This window comes from Convolutriloba macropyga, chromosome 5 (assembly GCF_964194025.1).
Source record: "Convolutriloba macropyga chromosome 5, txConMacr16.3, whole genome shotgun sequence".
NCBI lineage: Eukaryota > Metazoa > Xenacoelomorpha > Acoela > Convolutidae > Convolutriloba > Convolutriloba macropyga.
In genome coordinates, this window is record NC_134472.1 from 71,523,693 (window position 1) to 71,541,534 (window position 17,842).

Consider the following 17,842-nt stretch of genomic DNA (forward strand, 5'->3'; position numbering starts at 1 on the left):
AAGACTCTAGCAGAAATCTGCGAGTCTAAGCTTCATTTTGCAAAATTACTTAACAATTTCTTGCAAATTTTCCTGAAATTGCTCGCCAATTTTACTTATTTCGGACAAGAATTTACATCACATTCTGTATTAAAAGTTGATGCAAGATTTGGCGGGCAATCTTCTGGTCTTAACTAAGGACTTTTGGCATTTTACTAGACTCCAAGACTAAGATCAAACTTTTATAAGGTAAGGTTTTTATTAAGACCTGTCGTAACTCAGAACTACTATGTTCAAAAATATGATACAGTATTTATCCAAGACTTATTTCTGATCCCAGATATTATGTGTTCTTAGCTACTTTTATGCCAGATTTTTCAGTATTTTGAAAAGAACTCAAAGCTCAAGCAATTTTGAGAAATGCCGGCCAGTCATTTTTAGTTCACTTGCTAGCTGGCAGATTTTCAAAAGAGTACGGGCTAAAAATGGCTCAAATTGAAGTACTCTTGTATCTTTATTTCGTATCAAATTATTATACACACTAAATAAACTTAAAGAAAAATTACCTGAAAAAACACCTTAACTTAACTGAAACGTTAAGATAGTTTCACCTTACCTTAACTTACCGGAAATTTACCTTAAAATTACCTTAAAAGTTGAGGGGGGGCACCTTATATATATATATATATATATATATATATATATATATATATATATATATATATATATATATATATATATAATCCTTTTCGTTTTTTATTGCAATATTTATCAATCCGGTTAGTGTCGTATTAGTTGTAGCTCATCTGGTTATTATATTCACAGTACATATTCTTCATTTGTGAACGCTTCGACTGCATACAAGTCAGCATACAGAGTCAGTGTGTTATTTAACATAATGCATTTTATATATCTTTTCTGTGCGTTCGAGAAAATACAGAGCAGTAACAACAGTAGTTAATTTTAGACAAAAAGTTTGAGAGTTTTAAAAACATTAATTAAAATTTTTGAAACTATTATTCTTTTAAAAAGTTAAATTGATCTTGTTCGTACTCAACAATTCAATATCGTGGCGTCATTGACGGAATCATATTTCAAAGTTTAAAAAAATTGTCATTTAAAAAGCATAAACTCCATTTAGTGATTCCGTTTACTTCCTAATATTTCCAACATTTTAAATTAATCGATAAATAACGTCTACTTATTGTTCGGTCGATCCATTTAGTCATTTTGCCGAAATTTTTAAACAAAACACTGCAAAGATTTTTGAAAAACAAAATTTGTTCACAACATTATACAATGGAGACTTACTACGACCCTCAATTATGGCTTGTTCCCTCTAACACCCCCTACGAGAAGGCAGTCCGAAAAGCGAATCCAGACTTTGGACAGAAATCGGACGCCGCTCTCAAGCCAAATCGGCTAGAACAGAACGAGGGTCTCTTCGGCACGGGTCAGATCGTTCCTATGAAGTTGAAATCCAGGCATGACCACGATCTGGATTTGGAATTTGAATCTGTTAAGAGGAAAAATAAGGTACGTTTTCTTTATTTACTTTTTTCATCTTTATAGGAAACGTTTGGGATCTTTTCCCTTTGTGCCTCCTCCCCCCCCCCCCCCCCCCAGCTTAGTGGATGCATATTATTTACACCACCCAGACGCACGTGCCATATTTCTACATAATGTGGAACTACTATGTAATGACACGTGCTCTGTAATTAGGGGGTCATAACGTACTGGGGGGGGGGGAGTGGGGGGGGGGCGCAAAGGGAAAAGATCTCAAACGTTTCATTTATGATTGTTAAATCGCTTCTTTATTGCAAAGCATTCAAATATTGTGTACGACTTAGGGCGCAATCGTGGTAACTTAAATCATGGTAACTTTTTTTCTATGACAAAAAAACTTTTTGCAAAGTGCCCATTTTTAAGTATCTCCTGTTTCAATAACGGCTTTTTATAAAATAATTGATGGGCTGAAAAGCCCAGTCAACTCTAAAAACACATCGAGCATTGATTCAATTTTGTTTCACAATTAGACTACGTGTTTCTGCTAGTTATTCTATAGTAAACGTGTCAACAAAAGAATTACAAAAACCCGTAATAAAAAAACAGTTGTTTAAATTATGTTAACGTGGTTGTGAAAACAGGTGTTGATTAGGCAGCCAGAGGAATCAAGAGCAGACACTGAGGGGTTGATTTGAAGCACTATCCATTGAGCTAAAACCTTTTCTTTATGGAACAATTGTGTTTATGTTTATAAACATAAACATATATGTTTATTAACATTTGTGCTATAAACAAATGAACTAGAATTTAAACACGCATGCTGACTCATGCGTTTCCAGAAGAGGAACAAAAACGGCAAAAAATTTTTGCGAAAAATAAACGAGGTAATGATTTTCAGCAAACTTTCAGAAATTGCATTTTTCTTACCTTGCAAACGTTAATGATCAATAACCAAAATTTGAACAGTGAAAAATTAATTTTTATAATTATGCGTACGCAATTCTAAAATTTTTATTTCTACCTGATGACTGAGGAAAAATTGCATTTTGCAAGAAAAGAACAATTTAAAACTCTTTTGAAACAATGAGAGATTCAAACTTATAGTTCTCAGTCTGAGGCAGCATGGGCAAGCTGGGATATTTTTGAGCGGTATTTTAGTGTAATATTTAGGCAATAAATATATCATTCAATGTCGAAGAGTTTCACAAAAAATAGTTGTTGCTTACATCCTCAATACCACTACGACGAACCTATTTTGCTCTCTAGGTTGTATATAATTCAAAATAAGAAAAAAATAATCTTCAGAATTGATCTCCTCAATAATACTCCTCAATATTCTGCTTATTCAAATTCTGCTTCTATTCCACAAGTCTATGACTCGGTCTAAAATTTATTTCTCGACTTAAGGATATTTAATTTTTCAAATCTATTTTTTAAAAGTTTTATGCCTAAAATTATTTGAAAATTAGAATAAAACTCAGTTTCAATTTTAGAGCACTAAATATTGTGAATTAGTTGATCCTGATTTGAGCTGGTTTTTTTCAGAAGTTGATCTAAATAATCTTTGGGGTCTAAACCTCCAATGGTTGATTCCTTTTCTAGATCTTCAGAGAGCAACCACCTAATTTTTTCTGCTCTAAAAACGTGTTTTCAAAACATAATTCTAGTGAAAAAAGTTTCCCAGGACGTTGGTGTTTGAGATCTTCTTAAAAACAAGCCCACGAAAATACAACATTAAAATATAAAAACTTCATAAATAGTGCGTTTTTCCGATCTTTGAAAATGAGCAAAGTTGTAAAAAGAAAAACTTATTGACAAAAGACAACCTGTTTGGCGATATGGACTTGACTCCTCTAATTTGGCCGCGCTTAAAAACATTGCCACACAGTTGTTATACCCGTCCAAAATTTATCCAACAATTAGGATTTTCTAAACTTCTCGATTGAAGTAGCAGCGTGTTTATGTGTGCCCTTGTTTATCCATGTGCGCTCAAACCAAACAAAAAATGATGTCAAGTATTCGGTTACATGACAATTCACCCAATTCCATTTAACCCAATATCATTTTATCCTAGGACATTTTACCCAACCTGTCATTTTATCCAATGCCATTTTACCCAATACCAACTTACCCAATGCTTTTTGATCTTTTCGTTCAATTAACCGATTACAAATTAGCAGTCGCTATTACAAGGATGATTTAAAATATTTGTGGACAATATAATCCCATGTTCGGTTGTGATAGTTTCATATCGAGCCCCACAGGCCATTTATTTTATAGTCGGTTAAACAGTCGTTCTTGTTAATTTAGCAATAGGGTAAATTGGGTAAGTTGGCATTGGGTAAAATGGCAGGTTGGGTAAAATGGCATTGGGTAAGATAACATTGGGTAAAATGGAATTGGGTAAATTGTCCTGACACCTAAAAATTCAATTACAGTTTTCAATATAAGTCAGATCAATTGCATGCCAGGAAAACATATTTGAAAAAAGTTTGCATTCAAATGCCGATCAATATCTGATTATAGTCTGGCGGCATTTCGTTATATTTTCCTATCTTTTTCCGGATATCGTTTTCCGCTCACTTGTATTAAGATCAAGAAAGCATGCAGCGAGTGCAAAAAAAGTCCGACATGCTCAAATTTTGGTATATAGATCGTAATTTTTTGCATTTTACAGTGTGCGATAACTAGCGACAAGTATAATTGACTCTAATCCTTTGATCTAGTCGCCAACTCTAATCTAACCCTTTGATTTTGGGAGATGAGTTGCCAATTTTCGAATTGCTATTGTCGCTAGAATTTGCTGCCGAAATAAGCAACGAAGGAAGAGCAATCTGGTCATTGATTTTGGCATTGTCGCTGTTTTCGGCAACCCGGGTTGAAGTTTCTTTGATTTCATACAAGGATCATATATGATTTCATACTGTCCATACTCGATTTCTTAGTACGATCCTAGTATGAAACAAAAGAAATCATACATGATCCTTGTATGAAATCCAAGTTTTCATACATGACCCTAGAATGAAATCCAAGAAATCATAGATGAACAATTCAAGAATTGCATTCAAGAAAAGCAAGAATACACGCTTAAAAAAGTGTATGATCCTTGTATGAGATCAAAGAAATCATATATGATCTTTGTATGAAACCAAAGAAATCATATATGATCCTTGTATGAAATCCAAGTTTTCATACATGACCCTAGCATGAAATCCAAGAAATCATAGATGAACAATTCAAGAATTGCATTCAAGAAAAGCAAGAATACACGCTTAAAAAAGTGTATGATCCTTGTATGAGATCAAAGAAATCATGTATGATCTTTGTATGAAACCAAAGAAATCATATATGATCCTTGTATGAAATCCAAGTTTTCATACACGACCCTAGCATGAAATCCAAGAAATCATAGATGAACAATTCAAGAATTGCATTCAAGAAAAGCAAGAATACACGCTTAAAAAAGTGTATGATCCTTGTATGAGATCAAAGAAATCATGTATGATCTTTGTATGAAACCAAAGAAATCATATATGATCCTTGTATGAAATCCAAGTTTTCATACATGACCCTAGCATGAAATCCAAGAAATCATAGACGGACCATTCTTGAAACGAAAAAAAACATGCTTAAAAAAGTGTATGATTCTTTTATGAGATCAAAGAAATGATGTATGATCTTTGTATGAAACCAAAGAAATCATATAAGATCCTTTTATGAAATCAAAGTTTTCATATAAGTCCCTGGCATGAAATCCAAGAAATCGTAGATGGATCGTTCATGAGACGAAAAAAAACGCTTGAAAAAGTGTGAGATCCTTCAATGAGATCAAAGAAATCATATATGATCCTTGTATGAAACCAAAGAAAACATATATGACCTTAGTACGAATCCAAAGAAATCAATCATCATCCTAGTGTGAGAAAAAGAAATCTTATGGCTTATGATGGATGGCAACGAAATAACGTTATAAAGAATTATCGCTTCTCATATCACCAAAACATTTAGAGTTTTCAATTAAAAACCGATGAAAGCATTTATAATCTTGAAATGAAATCATATATGATCCTTGTATGAAACCAAATGAATCACATTTTTTTGGGACACGCCATTAAAAAAGCGCTGTTTGAAGATTTTAGCTTCTCTTATAAAATGAACGTTTAGGTTTTCCATTGAAAAATCAATTAAAGCAATCAAGAGCCTTTTTTTCAAGTTTCAAATTTTCAAATTTGCAAATTTTTTTTTTTCAAATTTTTTCAAGTTACACATTTGTAACTTTTTGTTTAGGCGGATTTGAGAAACCAACCAAACACTGCATGCAAGAAGAGTATAGTGCCAATAAAACAAAACAATGCCCGTTCAATTTGGTACTGTTGTTTTGGAGAAAACTTCAAACACATGAAGTGTACTTTGAATTTTAATACGGCCAAAATTCTAGCAAATTCTTGCAAAACGACTGATATGTGCGTCTAGGGGTTTATTCTGGACCAATCTAAGTTCACTGGCTTGTAACTGGACAACGAAGACCTCCACCGCGAATTGGGAAAAATCCCAACTCGACATAAAGGCCAGGGTGTTTTGTGTGTTTTCATGAAAAAACAGGAGCAAGAAATTCCTGAATAGCCGAAAAATGAATTTTTTCAAAAATTGTTATACTGTTGAGAACTTTAGTTTCAAATGGATTTGAATGCTCCCCCTGAAGCTAAGGAGCACAATTAGCAATTGGAAATAACGCCCAAAACTAGTAAGTCATCAAAATCTCTGCATTAAATAGGCAGGATTTAGATTTTTGAAAGTTTACTAAAAAACAAACACTTAAAAAGTTAAAACAAAACAGTTTACAAAAGAAAATTTTACAGACAAACAATTAAACACTCTACAACCAAAAGAAACTGTTAAACAGTAAAACAACTCATTAAAAAATCAGTAAAACTCCCAAACTAAACCCAAAATTTTTTTTTGAGAAGACTGTCAATATTCGCAAATTCTTGTAAGACGGCCTCTGAAAATAGTTTTTTCCATTAACTGAGGGGCTTCCTTCGACTAAGCTCCACACTTATTGAGAAGTTGGGTGCACAGTAACTCACCCGTTTTAATGTACCAGAATATAATGCCCACGATTACGCCAAAGTTCAGAGTTCTTTTTAAGTTTGAACATCTTTGACCTCTTGCCGGGATAGATTTTTGAAAAATAACTACCTAGAGCAGTCAAAAACGATTCGATATCAACAAGTTAAATTTACGTTTAATCTGCTCGGTACATTAGTTTAAGAGAAATCAACAAACAAACGAACTGTTTTCCTATTTTTGATATATTAAGAGAAACATTTTTCTCACAAAGTTGCGCAATAAGGCTAGACCCGACTCTTTAAACGTAAATCTGGAAGTTTTTGCGATCCACTATTTATCTTTTGAAAACCAAAGCCGTTATCGTCAGATTGGAAAATTACCAGCTCGCCATGAATGCTTTTTGGGTGTTTATATTAAAAAAACAACAGGAGCAAGAAATTCCCGTTAAGCCGACAATTGAAAAATTGAGAAAAAAAATGTAAATTGCACACAATTTTGAGTTTGAAAGACTTCACGCGCACTCTGGCAGGCCAAATAGCCCGATATGTTTTTAACATTAACACCCAAAATAGTATAACATTTAAGACAATGCATTAAATCGGCGAGATTTAGATTTTTTTTGATACTTTAGAAAAAAACATCATTTAATGAACCCAATAAACAGAAGAACACATGTGTTCAAGCTAGTTCAACTATTTTGTGACAGAAGAGAACCATGAATGTTCAGTTTGGTCAATTAGTTGCATGGGAATCAGCAGAACTCCCAAAAGAAATCCATTTTTTTCGAGTGGACAGCCATATTTCGCAAATTCATGTAAAACAGTTTTATAAAAAACTCTTCATTCCACTAACTGAGGAGCTTCCTTCGACTAAAATTCACAACTATCGGAAAGGTGCTGGTATAGTAGCTCGCCCGTTTTGTTGTATCAGAAAACTGATGTCCACGAATATGCCAAAAATCAGCAAACTTTTCAAGTTTGAACATTTATAACTTTCTGCCCCGACTGATTTAGGGAACCCACTGCCTGGAGCATTCAAGTCAAGTTCAGTATCAACCATTAAGACTAGGTTTGATCCGTTGGGTACATTAGTGTAAGAAAAATCAACAAACAAGAACTGTGCTCCTGTTTTTGGGAATTAAGAGACACGATTTTCTCACAAAGTTGCGCAAAATGGCCAGACCCGACTCCTTGAACGTAAATCCTGGCTCAATTACGGTCCATTATTTTTTTCAACACAAAAAAATTTTGGTTTTTGTGTTGGAAAAAATCCCAGTTTGCCATGAAGGCCAGGATTTTTTAAGGTTTTTTAATGTTTTGGCTGTTTCCAAAAAAAAACACATCATCAGAAATTCTGTGATTTCACGAAAAATTAAAAATTGCCTATTTTTCAAGAAACAATGTTTGACTTGCATTAAAAAGCTTGGCTGCTTGTTGTAAAGGGCCAATTCGACTCTTAGATTTAAACATATTACCCTTGAACAAAGAAATTTGTGCAAAATATAACTTTGTTTGTTTTTTCGTTAAATATCTATAAGTAATCTGTTGATCAAACCATTTTTGTCAGCGAAGTGGTCAATAGGAGCAAACCCACGACAATATTTGTATCTGAGGACTCTATGAAGCACAAGTATGAGGGCGTATTCTGCTGTTTTCGAGAACCGAAATTTGTGTGACACCAGTTTGACACATAAATGCGATTATTTTGAAACGTGACCTCGAATATCTTGGATCAAGCAGATATAAGGCAGATTTATTTGTTCAATTGGTGAGTACCAGAGCTGCACAGCTTTATTTGAATTGCACTTCGTGTTTTTAGTTCAATGCAATGATTGGTTTTGTTCTGTATGGTCCTTGTATGAGTACTAAGAAATCATACAAATCATATATGACCTAGTATGATTACAAAGAATTTTTTTTCTTTTTTTTTGTTTTTTTACCGAAAAAAGTGCCATATATGGTTTTATTTGTGGGTTGTGAAACTCACTACATTTTTTTAATGTGCGAGGCATCATTTGAAAATTTTTGTATGATCCTTGTATGAGTACTAAGAAATCATACAAATCATATATGACCTAGTATGATTACAAAGAATTTTTTTTCTTTTTTTTTTGTTTTTTTACCGAAAAAAGTGCCATATATGGTTTTATTTGTGGGTTGTGAAACTCACTACATTTTTTTAATGTGCGAGGCATCATTTGAAAATTTTTGTATGATCCTTGTATGAGTACTAAGAATTCATACAAATCATATATGACCTAGTACGGTTACTAAGAATCATATATGACCTAGTACGAAATCCAAGAAAGTTGTATGATCGATGACCCGGGAATTTTATTAAAACACAAAAAACCAACGGAATACGGTAAGAAACTTTATGTTATGACGTAAAGTTGAGTTATCAATCCAAATATGACGAACTCTAGCATGGGTTCAAGTATTTTTGATATTTGTCTAATTTCCGAAATAACGTTTATTTTTCATGTTCATGTGTTTCTTACAGTTAATAAGGGCGAGGAACATGAACATGCGACAGTACAATTCATTCACAGAGACAATAGGGCAGAGGAAGGCAGCATACTACAGGACACTCAGCCAGAAGGGACTGGGAGAGTGGCACCCCAGACCAGTGCCAGGACACCCCACTGTCAACTTCATCCAACAATCAACCAGAAGAGAATCAACAGGTACCGTCGCAATTATATTTAACTGTTTTAAGGAATTTTAGAGCAATTTGCATTGAATTGTGATAGCAAAGTTGAAAAAATCACCACTCTAAGCTAGAATATTTAAATTTTTGTCTGCACGGTAGAAATAAGACAAAATCTGTGCAAAAATTCTAGCCAACATATTTCTGTTAGTGTCATGACACTACCCTATTACCCCACTACCCAATTCCATTTTACCCAATGCCATATCACCCAATTCCATTTTACCCAATGCCATTATACCCAACATGCCATTTTACCCAATGCCATTATACCCAACATGCCATTCTAACCTATGCCATTTTACCCAATTCCATTTTACCCAATGCCATTCTACCCAACATGCCATTCTAACCTATGCCATTATACCCAACATGCCATTCTACCCAACATGCCATTCTAACCTATGCCATTTATCCAATTCCATTTTACCCAATGCCATTATACCCAACATGCCATTTTACCCAATTCCATTTTACCCAATGCCATTCTACCCAACATGCCATTCTAACCTATGCCATTTTATCCAATTCCATTTTACCCAATGCCATTATACCCAACATGCCATTTTACCCAATTCCATTTTACCCAATGCCATTATACCCAACATGCCATTCTAACCTATGCCATTATACCTAATGCCATTTTACCCAATGCCATTACCCAGCCTGATGTTTTTATCCAATGCCATTTTACCCATGCCATTGGGTGAATTGTCATTTAACCCTCCCCGTCCACCAAATGCCCCCCACCCCCACCCCTACAACTTTTCCATCTAAACTACTTTTGGCTCAACGAAAAATATTCGGGCTGGCATAAACTTCCAAACGCCCTTCCTATGGAGGTTTGGGACATTTAGGATTGCATATTTCAAGTTGGTCAATTTTTTAAATAGGTGAAACAATTCAAATTAAAATATGTCACCACAATTTCATTTCATAACTAGGCAAAAAATAAAATGCGCTTACCGAGTTGAGATTTTTTGATTGTAGCCCCTACCAGCGCATTTCTTACATAAGTTTACTGCATTTTCCGCATTTCTCAGCTCATTTTTTACGCAACCTTTCACTTGAATCTGAGCAATTCGGAAATTCAGACTATCAGAGATATGTGGAACAGTTGAGCTCTCGTGTAACGGAAGTCATGGTTCAACCCTATCCCGGATCTATTCTGTTTTGACCCCCCCCCCCAGCTTGGTGGGCTTATTTCTTACGCCCCCCAGGCGCACGTGCTATTTTTTCACATAGTAACGTGCTATATTACAAGATATAATTTGTAACTAGGGGGTATAAACACACTGGGGTGGGGGGAAACAGAATAGATCCCCTAACCCTTTACTGGGGGTTCCGAAAATTGAGCTGAAAGCGCTGAAAAGACCAGGAATTTTAAAATTTAATTGGCGAACTTCTTTCAAATTTATGGCATTCTTTAGAGCATTTCAGAAGACATTTTTTTGAGCATTTTGATCTCAAAAATCAAGAAATTCGGCGCATTTTTGTTCACATATTTTCAGGAAGCACCTCGATTTTGGTCGCCAAAAATTAGGTTTCAGAAAAGGGAGGATTGCCCTCCAGTGAATGGAAAGTTGATACACCTTGACAAGACATGCATGATCTTGACATTTCTTGCAAAACTTGAAACATCTTGGCAAGATCTTGAAATACTAACATTTCTTGGTAAATCTTGAACCTTGTCATGATCTTGTCAAGATTTAATCAGATTTAATATGTTTGTATCAGGGTGTACTGGGATTGCAATCAAGTTTCCATCCACTGGGAATGCAATCAAGTTTCCATTCACTGGGAATGCAACCAAATTTCAATTCACTGGGAATGCAATCAAATTTCCATTCACTGGGAATGCAATCAAGTTTCCATTCACTGGGAATGCAATCAAGTTTACAATCACTGGTAATGCAATCAAGTTTCCATTCACTGGAATGCAATCAAGTTTCCATTCACTGGGAATGCAATCAAGTTTCCATTCACTGGGAATGCAATCAAGTTTTCTTTCACTGGGAATGCAATCAAGTTTCCATACACTGGGAATGCAATCAAGTTTCAATTCATTGGGATTGCAATCAAGTTTCCATTCACTGGGAATGCAATCAAGTTTCCATTCACTGGGAATGCAATCAAGTTTCCATTCACTAGGAATGCAATCAAGTTTCCATTTACTGGGAGTGCAATCAAGTTTCCATTCACTGGGAATGCAATCAAGTTTCCATTCACTGGGAATGCAATCAAGTTTCCATTCACTGGAATGCAATCAAGTTTCCATTCACTGGGAATGCAATCAAGTTTCCATTCACTGGGAATGCAATCAAGTCTCCATTCACTGGGAATGCAATCAAGTCTCCATTCACTGGGAATGCAATCAAGTTTCCATTAACTGGGAATGCAATCAAAATTCCATTAATTGGGAATGCAATCAAATTTCAATTCATTGGGATTACAATCAAGTTTGCATTCACTGGGAACGGAATCAAGTTTCCATTCACTGGAATGCAATCAAGTTTCCATTCACTGGGAATGCAATCAAGTTTCCATTCACTGGGAATGCAATCAAGTTTCCATTCACTGGGAATGCAATCAAGTCTCCATTCACTGCGAATGCAATCAAGTTTCCATTAACTGGGAATGCAATCAAGTTTCCATTCACTGGGAATGCAATCAAGTTTCAATTCATTGGGATTGCAATCAAGTTTCCATTCATTGGTAATGTAATCAAGTTTCCATTCACTGGGAATGCAATCAATTTTCCATTCACTGGGAATGCAATTAAGTTTCCATTCACTCGGAATGCAACCAAGTTTCCATTCACTGGGAATGCAATCAAAGTTTCCATTCACTGGGAATGCAATCAAGTTTCCATTCACTGGGAATGCAATCAAGTTTCCATTCACTGGGAATGCAATCAAATTTCCATTCACTGGGAATGCAATCAAGTTTCCATTCACTGGGAATGCAATCAAGTTTACAATCACTGGTAATGCAATCAAGTTTCCATTCACTGGAATGCGATCAAGTTTCCATTCACTGGGAATGCAATCAAGTTTCCATTCACTGGGAATGCAATCAAGTCTCCATTCACTGGGAATTTAATCAAGTTTCCATTCACTGGGAATGCAACCAAGTTTCCATTCACTGGGAATGCAATCAAGTTTCCTTTCACTGGGAATGCAATCAAGTTTCCATTCACTGGGAATGCACTCAAGTCTCCATTCACTGGGAATTTAATCAAGTTTCCATTCACTGGGAATGCAACCAAGTTTCCATTCACTGGGAATGCAATCACGTTTCCATTCACTAGGAATGCAATCAAGTTTCCATTCACTGGGAATGCAATCAAGTTTCCATTCACTGGGAATGCAATCAAGTTTCCATTCACTGGGTATGCAATCAAGTTTCCATTCACTGGGAATGCAATCAAGTCTCCATTCGCTAGGAATGCAATCAAGTTTCAATTCACTGGGAATGCAATCAAGTTTCCATTCACTGGGAATGCAATCAAGTTTCCATTCACTGGGAATGCAATCAAGTTTCCATTCACTGGGAATGCAATCAAGTCTCCATTCACTGGGCATGCAATCAAGTTTCCATTAACTGGGAGTGCAATCAAATTTCCATTCACTGGGAATGCAATCAAGTTTCCATTCACTGGGAATGCAATCAAGTTTCCATTCACTGGGAATGCAATCAAGTTTCCATTCACTGGGAATGCAATCAAGTTTCCATTCACAGGTATGCAATCAAGTTTCCATTCACTGGGAGTGCAATCAAGTTTCCATTCACTGGGAATGCAATCAAGTTTCCATTCACTGGGAATGCAATCAAGTTTCCGTTCACTGGGAATGCAATCAAGTTTCCATTAACTGGGAATGCAATCAAATTTCCATTCACTGGGATTGCAATCAAGTTTCCATTCACTGGGAATGCAATCAAGTTTCCATTCACTGGGAATGCAATCAAGTTTCCATTCACTGCAAATGCAATCAAGTTTCCATTCACTGGGAATGCAATCAAGTTTTCATTAACTGGGAATGCAATCAAGTTTCCAATCACTGGGAATGCAATCAAGTTTCCATTCACTGGATTGCAATAAAGATTCCATTCACTGGGATTGCAATCAAGTTTCCATTCACTGGGAATGCAATCAAGTTTCCATTCATTGGGAATGCAGTCAAGTCTCTATTCACTGGGAATGCAATCAAGTTTCCATTAACTGGGAATGCAATCAAGTTTCCATTCACTGGGAATGCAATCAAGATTCAATTCATTGGGAATGCAATCAAGTTTCCATTCACTGGGAATGCAATCAAGTTTCCATTCACTGGAATGCAATCAAGTTTCCATTCACTGGGATTGCAATCAAGTTCCCATTCACTGGGAATGCAACCAAGTTTCCATTCACTGGGAACGCAATCAAGTTTCCATTCATTGGGAATGCAATCAAGTTTCCATTCAGTGGGAATGCACTCAACTTTTCATTCACTGGGAATGCCATCAAGTCTCCATTCACTGGGAATGCAATAAAGTTTCCATTCACTGGGAATGCAATCAAGTTTCCATTCACTGGGAATGCAATCAAGTTTCCATTCACTGGGAATGCAATCAAGTTTCCATTCACTGCAAATGCAATCAAGTTTCCATTCACTGGGAGTGCAATCAAGTTTTCATTCACTGGGAATGCAATCAAGTTTCCATTCACTGGGAATGCAATCAAGTTTCCATTCACTGGGAATGCAATCAAGTTTCCATTCACTGGGAATGCAATCAAGTTTCCATTCACAGGTATGCAATCAAGTTTCCATTCACTGGGAGTGCAATCAAGTTTCCATTCACTGGGAATGCAATCAAGTTTCCATTCACTGGGAATGCAATCAAGTTTCCGTTCACTGGGAATGCAATCAAGTTTCCATTAACTGGGAATGCAATCAAATTTCCATTCACTGGGATTGCAATCAAGTTTCCATTCACTGGGAATGCAATCAAGTTTCCATTCACTGGGAATGCAATCAAGTTTCCATTCACTGCAAATGCAATCAAGTTTCCATTCACTGGGAATGCAATCAAGTTTTCATTAACTGGGAATGCAATCAAGTTTCCAATCACTGGGAATGCAATCAAGTTTCCATTCACTGGATTGCAATAAAGATTCCATTCACTGGGATTGCAATCAAGTTTCCATTCACTGGGAATGCAATCAAGTTTCCATTCATTGGGAATGCAGTCAAGTCTCTATTCACTGGGAATGCAATCAAGTTTCCATTAACTGGGAATGCAATCAAGTTTCCATTCACTGGGAATGCAATCAAGTTTCAATTCATTGGGAATGCAATCAAGTTTCCATTCACTGGGAATGCAATCAAGTTTCCATTCACTGGAATGCAATCAAGTTTCCATTCACTGGGATTGCAATCAAGTTCCCATTCACTGGGAATGCAACCAAGTTTCCATTCACTGGGAACGCAATCAAGTTTCCATTCATTGGGAATGCAATCAAGTTTCCATTCAGTGGGAATGCACTCAACTTTTCATTCACTGGGAATGCCATCAAGTCTCCATTCACTGGGAATGCAATAAAGTTTCCATTCACTGGGAATGCAATCAAGTTTCCATTCACTGGGAATGCAATCAAGTTTCCATTCACTGAGAATGCAATCAAGTTTCCATTCACTGCAAATGCAATCAAGTTTCCATTCACTGGGAGTGCAATCAAGTTTTCATTCACTGGGAATGCAATCAAGTTTCCATTAACTGGGAATGCAATCAAGTTTCCAATCACTGGGAATGCAATCAAGTTTCCATTCATTGGGAATGCAATCAAGTTTCCATTAACTGGGAATGCAATCAAGTTTCCATTCACTGGGAATGCAATCAAGCTTCAATTCATTGGGAATGCAATCAAGTTTCCATTCACTGGGAATGCAATCAAGTTTCCATTCACTCGGAATGCAATCAAGTTTCCATTCACTGGGAATGCAATCAAGTTCCCATTCACTGGGAATGCAACCAAGTTTCCATTCACTGGGAACGCAATCAAGTTTCCATTCATTGGGAATGCAATCAAGTTTCCATTCAATGGGAATGCACTCAACTTTCCATTCACTGGGAAGGCCATCAAGTCTCCATTCACTGGGAATGCAATCAAGTTTCCATTCACTGGGAATGCAATCAAGTTTCCATTCACTGGGAATGCAATCAAGTTTCCATTCACTGGGAATGCAATCAAGTTTCCATTCACTGGGAATGCACTCAAGTTTCCATTCACTGGGAATGCAATCAAGTTTCCATTCACTGGGAATGCAATCAAGTCTCCATTCACTGGGAGAGCAATCAAGTTTCCATTAACTGGGAATGCAATCAAGTTTCCATTCATTGGTAATGCAATCAAGTCTCTATTCACTGGGAATGCAATCAAGATTCCATTAACTGGGAATGCAATCAAGTTTCCATTCACTGGGAATGCAATCAAGTTTCAATTCATTGGGAATGCAATCAAGTTTCCATTCACTGGGAATGCAATCAAGTTTCCTTTCACTGGGAACGCAATCAAGTTTCCATTCATTGGGAATGCAATCAAGTTTCCATTCACTGGGAATGCAATCAACTTTCCATTCACTGGGAATGCCATCAAGTCTCCATTCACTGGGAATGCAATCAAGTTTCCATTCACTGGGAATGCAACCAAGTTTCCATTCACTGGGAATGCAATCAAGTTTCCTTTCACTGGGAATGCAATCAAGTTTCCATTCACTGGGAATGCACTCAAGTTTCCATTCACTGGGAATGCAATCAAGTTTCCATTCACTGGGAATGCAATCAAGTTTCCATTCACTGGGAATGCAATCAAGTTTCCATTCACTGGGAATGCAATCAAGTTTCCATTCACTGGGAATGCAATCAAGTTTCCATTCACTGGGAATGCAATCAAATTTCCATTCACTGGGATTGCAACCAAGTTTCCATTCACTGGGAAAGCAATCAAGTTTCCATTCACTTGGAATGCAATCACGTTTCCATTTGCTGTAGGAATAGGTAATTTTCGGCTGCCCTAATCAAGGTACTGCCTGAAAAATATGTGTCGAAATTTTGATTTTGAAAACAAAATACTTATAAAACTTATCCGCTAAAGTTTTAGTTCACTGGGTTACAAAATAATGCTACTACCTCCAATTTCTTGTAATGTTGAACAGTAAGGCTTTTTCAGATGACGAAATAGCACTTCGCAATTTGATGGCAAAAACAATTGGAAACGGAGTCATATCTTGCTTCGTGCCAACACAGAAACCTCGACCCAGAAATAGAGGGAACTATTTTGGACAACAAGAGGAATTGTTGATCAGCATGAGAACAAACAGAACCCTGACTCCGACGTACCACGCGAGGAAAACTCATTTCATTCTGGGAGGAAGCGAGTCTAGCAAACCAACTACAGCTCTAACTAGTTCAACAAACTGAGAAAAAATTTGGATCTATTCTGTCCCCCCCCCCCAGTGTTTTTTATGACCCCCAGTTACAAATTATATGCTGTTATATAGCACGTTACTATGTAAGAAAATAGCACGTGCGCCTGGGGATCATAAAAGATTTATGCTCACTAAGCTGGGGGGCCGAAACAGAACAGATCCAAAAATTTTTATATCAAAACAAAACATATTGCTGGACCAGCGGAGGCTCGGAATATTATAAATAATTTTTTTAACGTAAAAATTTACAAGATTGAAACACCCACAATCAGTTTTTAAATAGCCAAATTTCGGTGCCAGATTTCCTATATACAGTGTCAGATTTTACGCACGTGTTTCAAGAAACGTTATGTAACTCTGTTGAAGTTACTTCAAAGTTTCCATCTATATCTCAAAACCCTTCACGGTTCTCGATAACGGCAGGTTTTCTCAGTGATTTAATGCGAATCATGTAACCTATGCAAGCAGAAAAAAATCAGAAGTCAGCTGAAAGTTGGTTGCATGAAATTTTCATAAATACATACACCTTTGATTTTTTTCGTGCACCCAAACATGTATGGAACTAAAAAAATAATTACAATTTTCGGAAACCTATAAAAACATAATGGCTACAATTGTTCATCAAACGACATATCTTTGGAACAAATGCGTCCTAAACAGCAAAATCTAAATTTTTTGGCATTCAAAGGGGTATGGAATAACTTCAACAGTCCCAATAAAATCTGGTACATTCAGGTGACCTTAATCTTAATTTTTTAACAGAACTGTTGCATGTTTCTTTTGAAGAAAACATTAGTTTTGTTTGTGGTTATAATATAAAGTTTTGTTTGTAGATGGGGGAGGTTGCCATTTTTCAAAAAACACTCAACTCATATTAAGAAAACAAGATTTTTTTTGTCAAATTTAATTAACATTAAATTCATTAACAATACGTATTTATTATCCATCATAGTAAACATTCGGTATAGAAGTGGAGATATTAAAGTAAACCTTGGCCCAGCTCAAACAGAAAAAATTAAAACAATAGACCAGTACTACAAAGAAATGAACAGAACAGAGGATAGGATGATCTCAAGTTCTGGTACATGAATTGTAGAAGCCTGAATAAC

The 17,842-nt window shown here is 36.1% G+C and overlaps 1 protein-coding gene across 1 annotated transcript; it reads left to right on the plus strand.

Annotated features, from left to right (window-relative positions):
* The first annotated feature begins 833 nt into the window (after positions 1 to 833).
* On the plus strand, positions 834 to 17,001 carry LOC142340230 (uncharacterized). The gene is made up of 3 exons (XM_075390752.1): positions 834 to 1,515; positions 9,058 to 9,241; positions 16,475 to 17,001. The coding sequence occupies exons 1-3, from the start codon at positions 1,279 to 1,281 to the stop codon at positions 16,723 to 16,725; spliced, it is 672 nt and encodes a 223-aa protein (XP_075246867.1). The 5' UTR covers positions 834 to 1,278; the 3' UTR covers positions 16,726 to 17,001.
* Positions 17,002 to 17,842: the final 841 nt, after the last annotated feature.

What these genes read in the sequence shown, in the direction of transcription:
- LOC142340230 (XM_075390752.1), top strand. Translation starts at nt 1,279, where the DNA reads ATGGAGACTTACTACGACCCTCAATTATGGCTTGTTCCCTCTAACACC. An exon ending in CTGTTAAGAGGAAAAATAAG is followed by an intron (nt 1,516 to 9,057) that starts GTACGTTTTCTT and finishes TGTTTCTTACAG; the next exon opens with TTAATAAGGGCGAGGAACAT. An exon ending in AACCAGAAGAGAATCAACAG is followed by an intron (nt 9,242 to 16,474) that starts GTACCGTCGCAA and finishes AGGCTTTTTCAG; the next exon opens with ATGACGAAATAGCACTTCGC.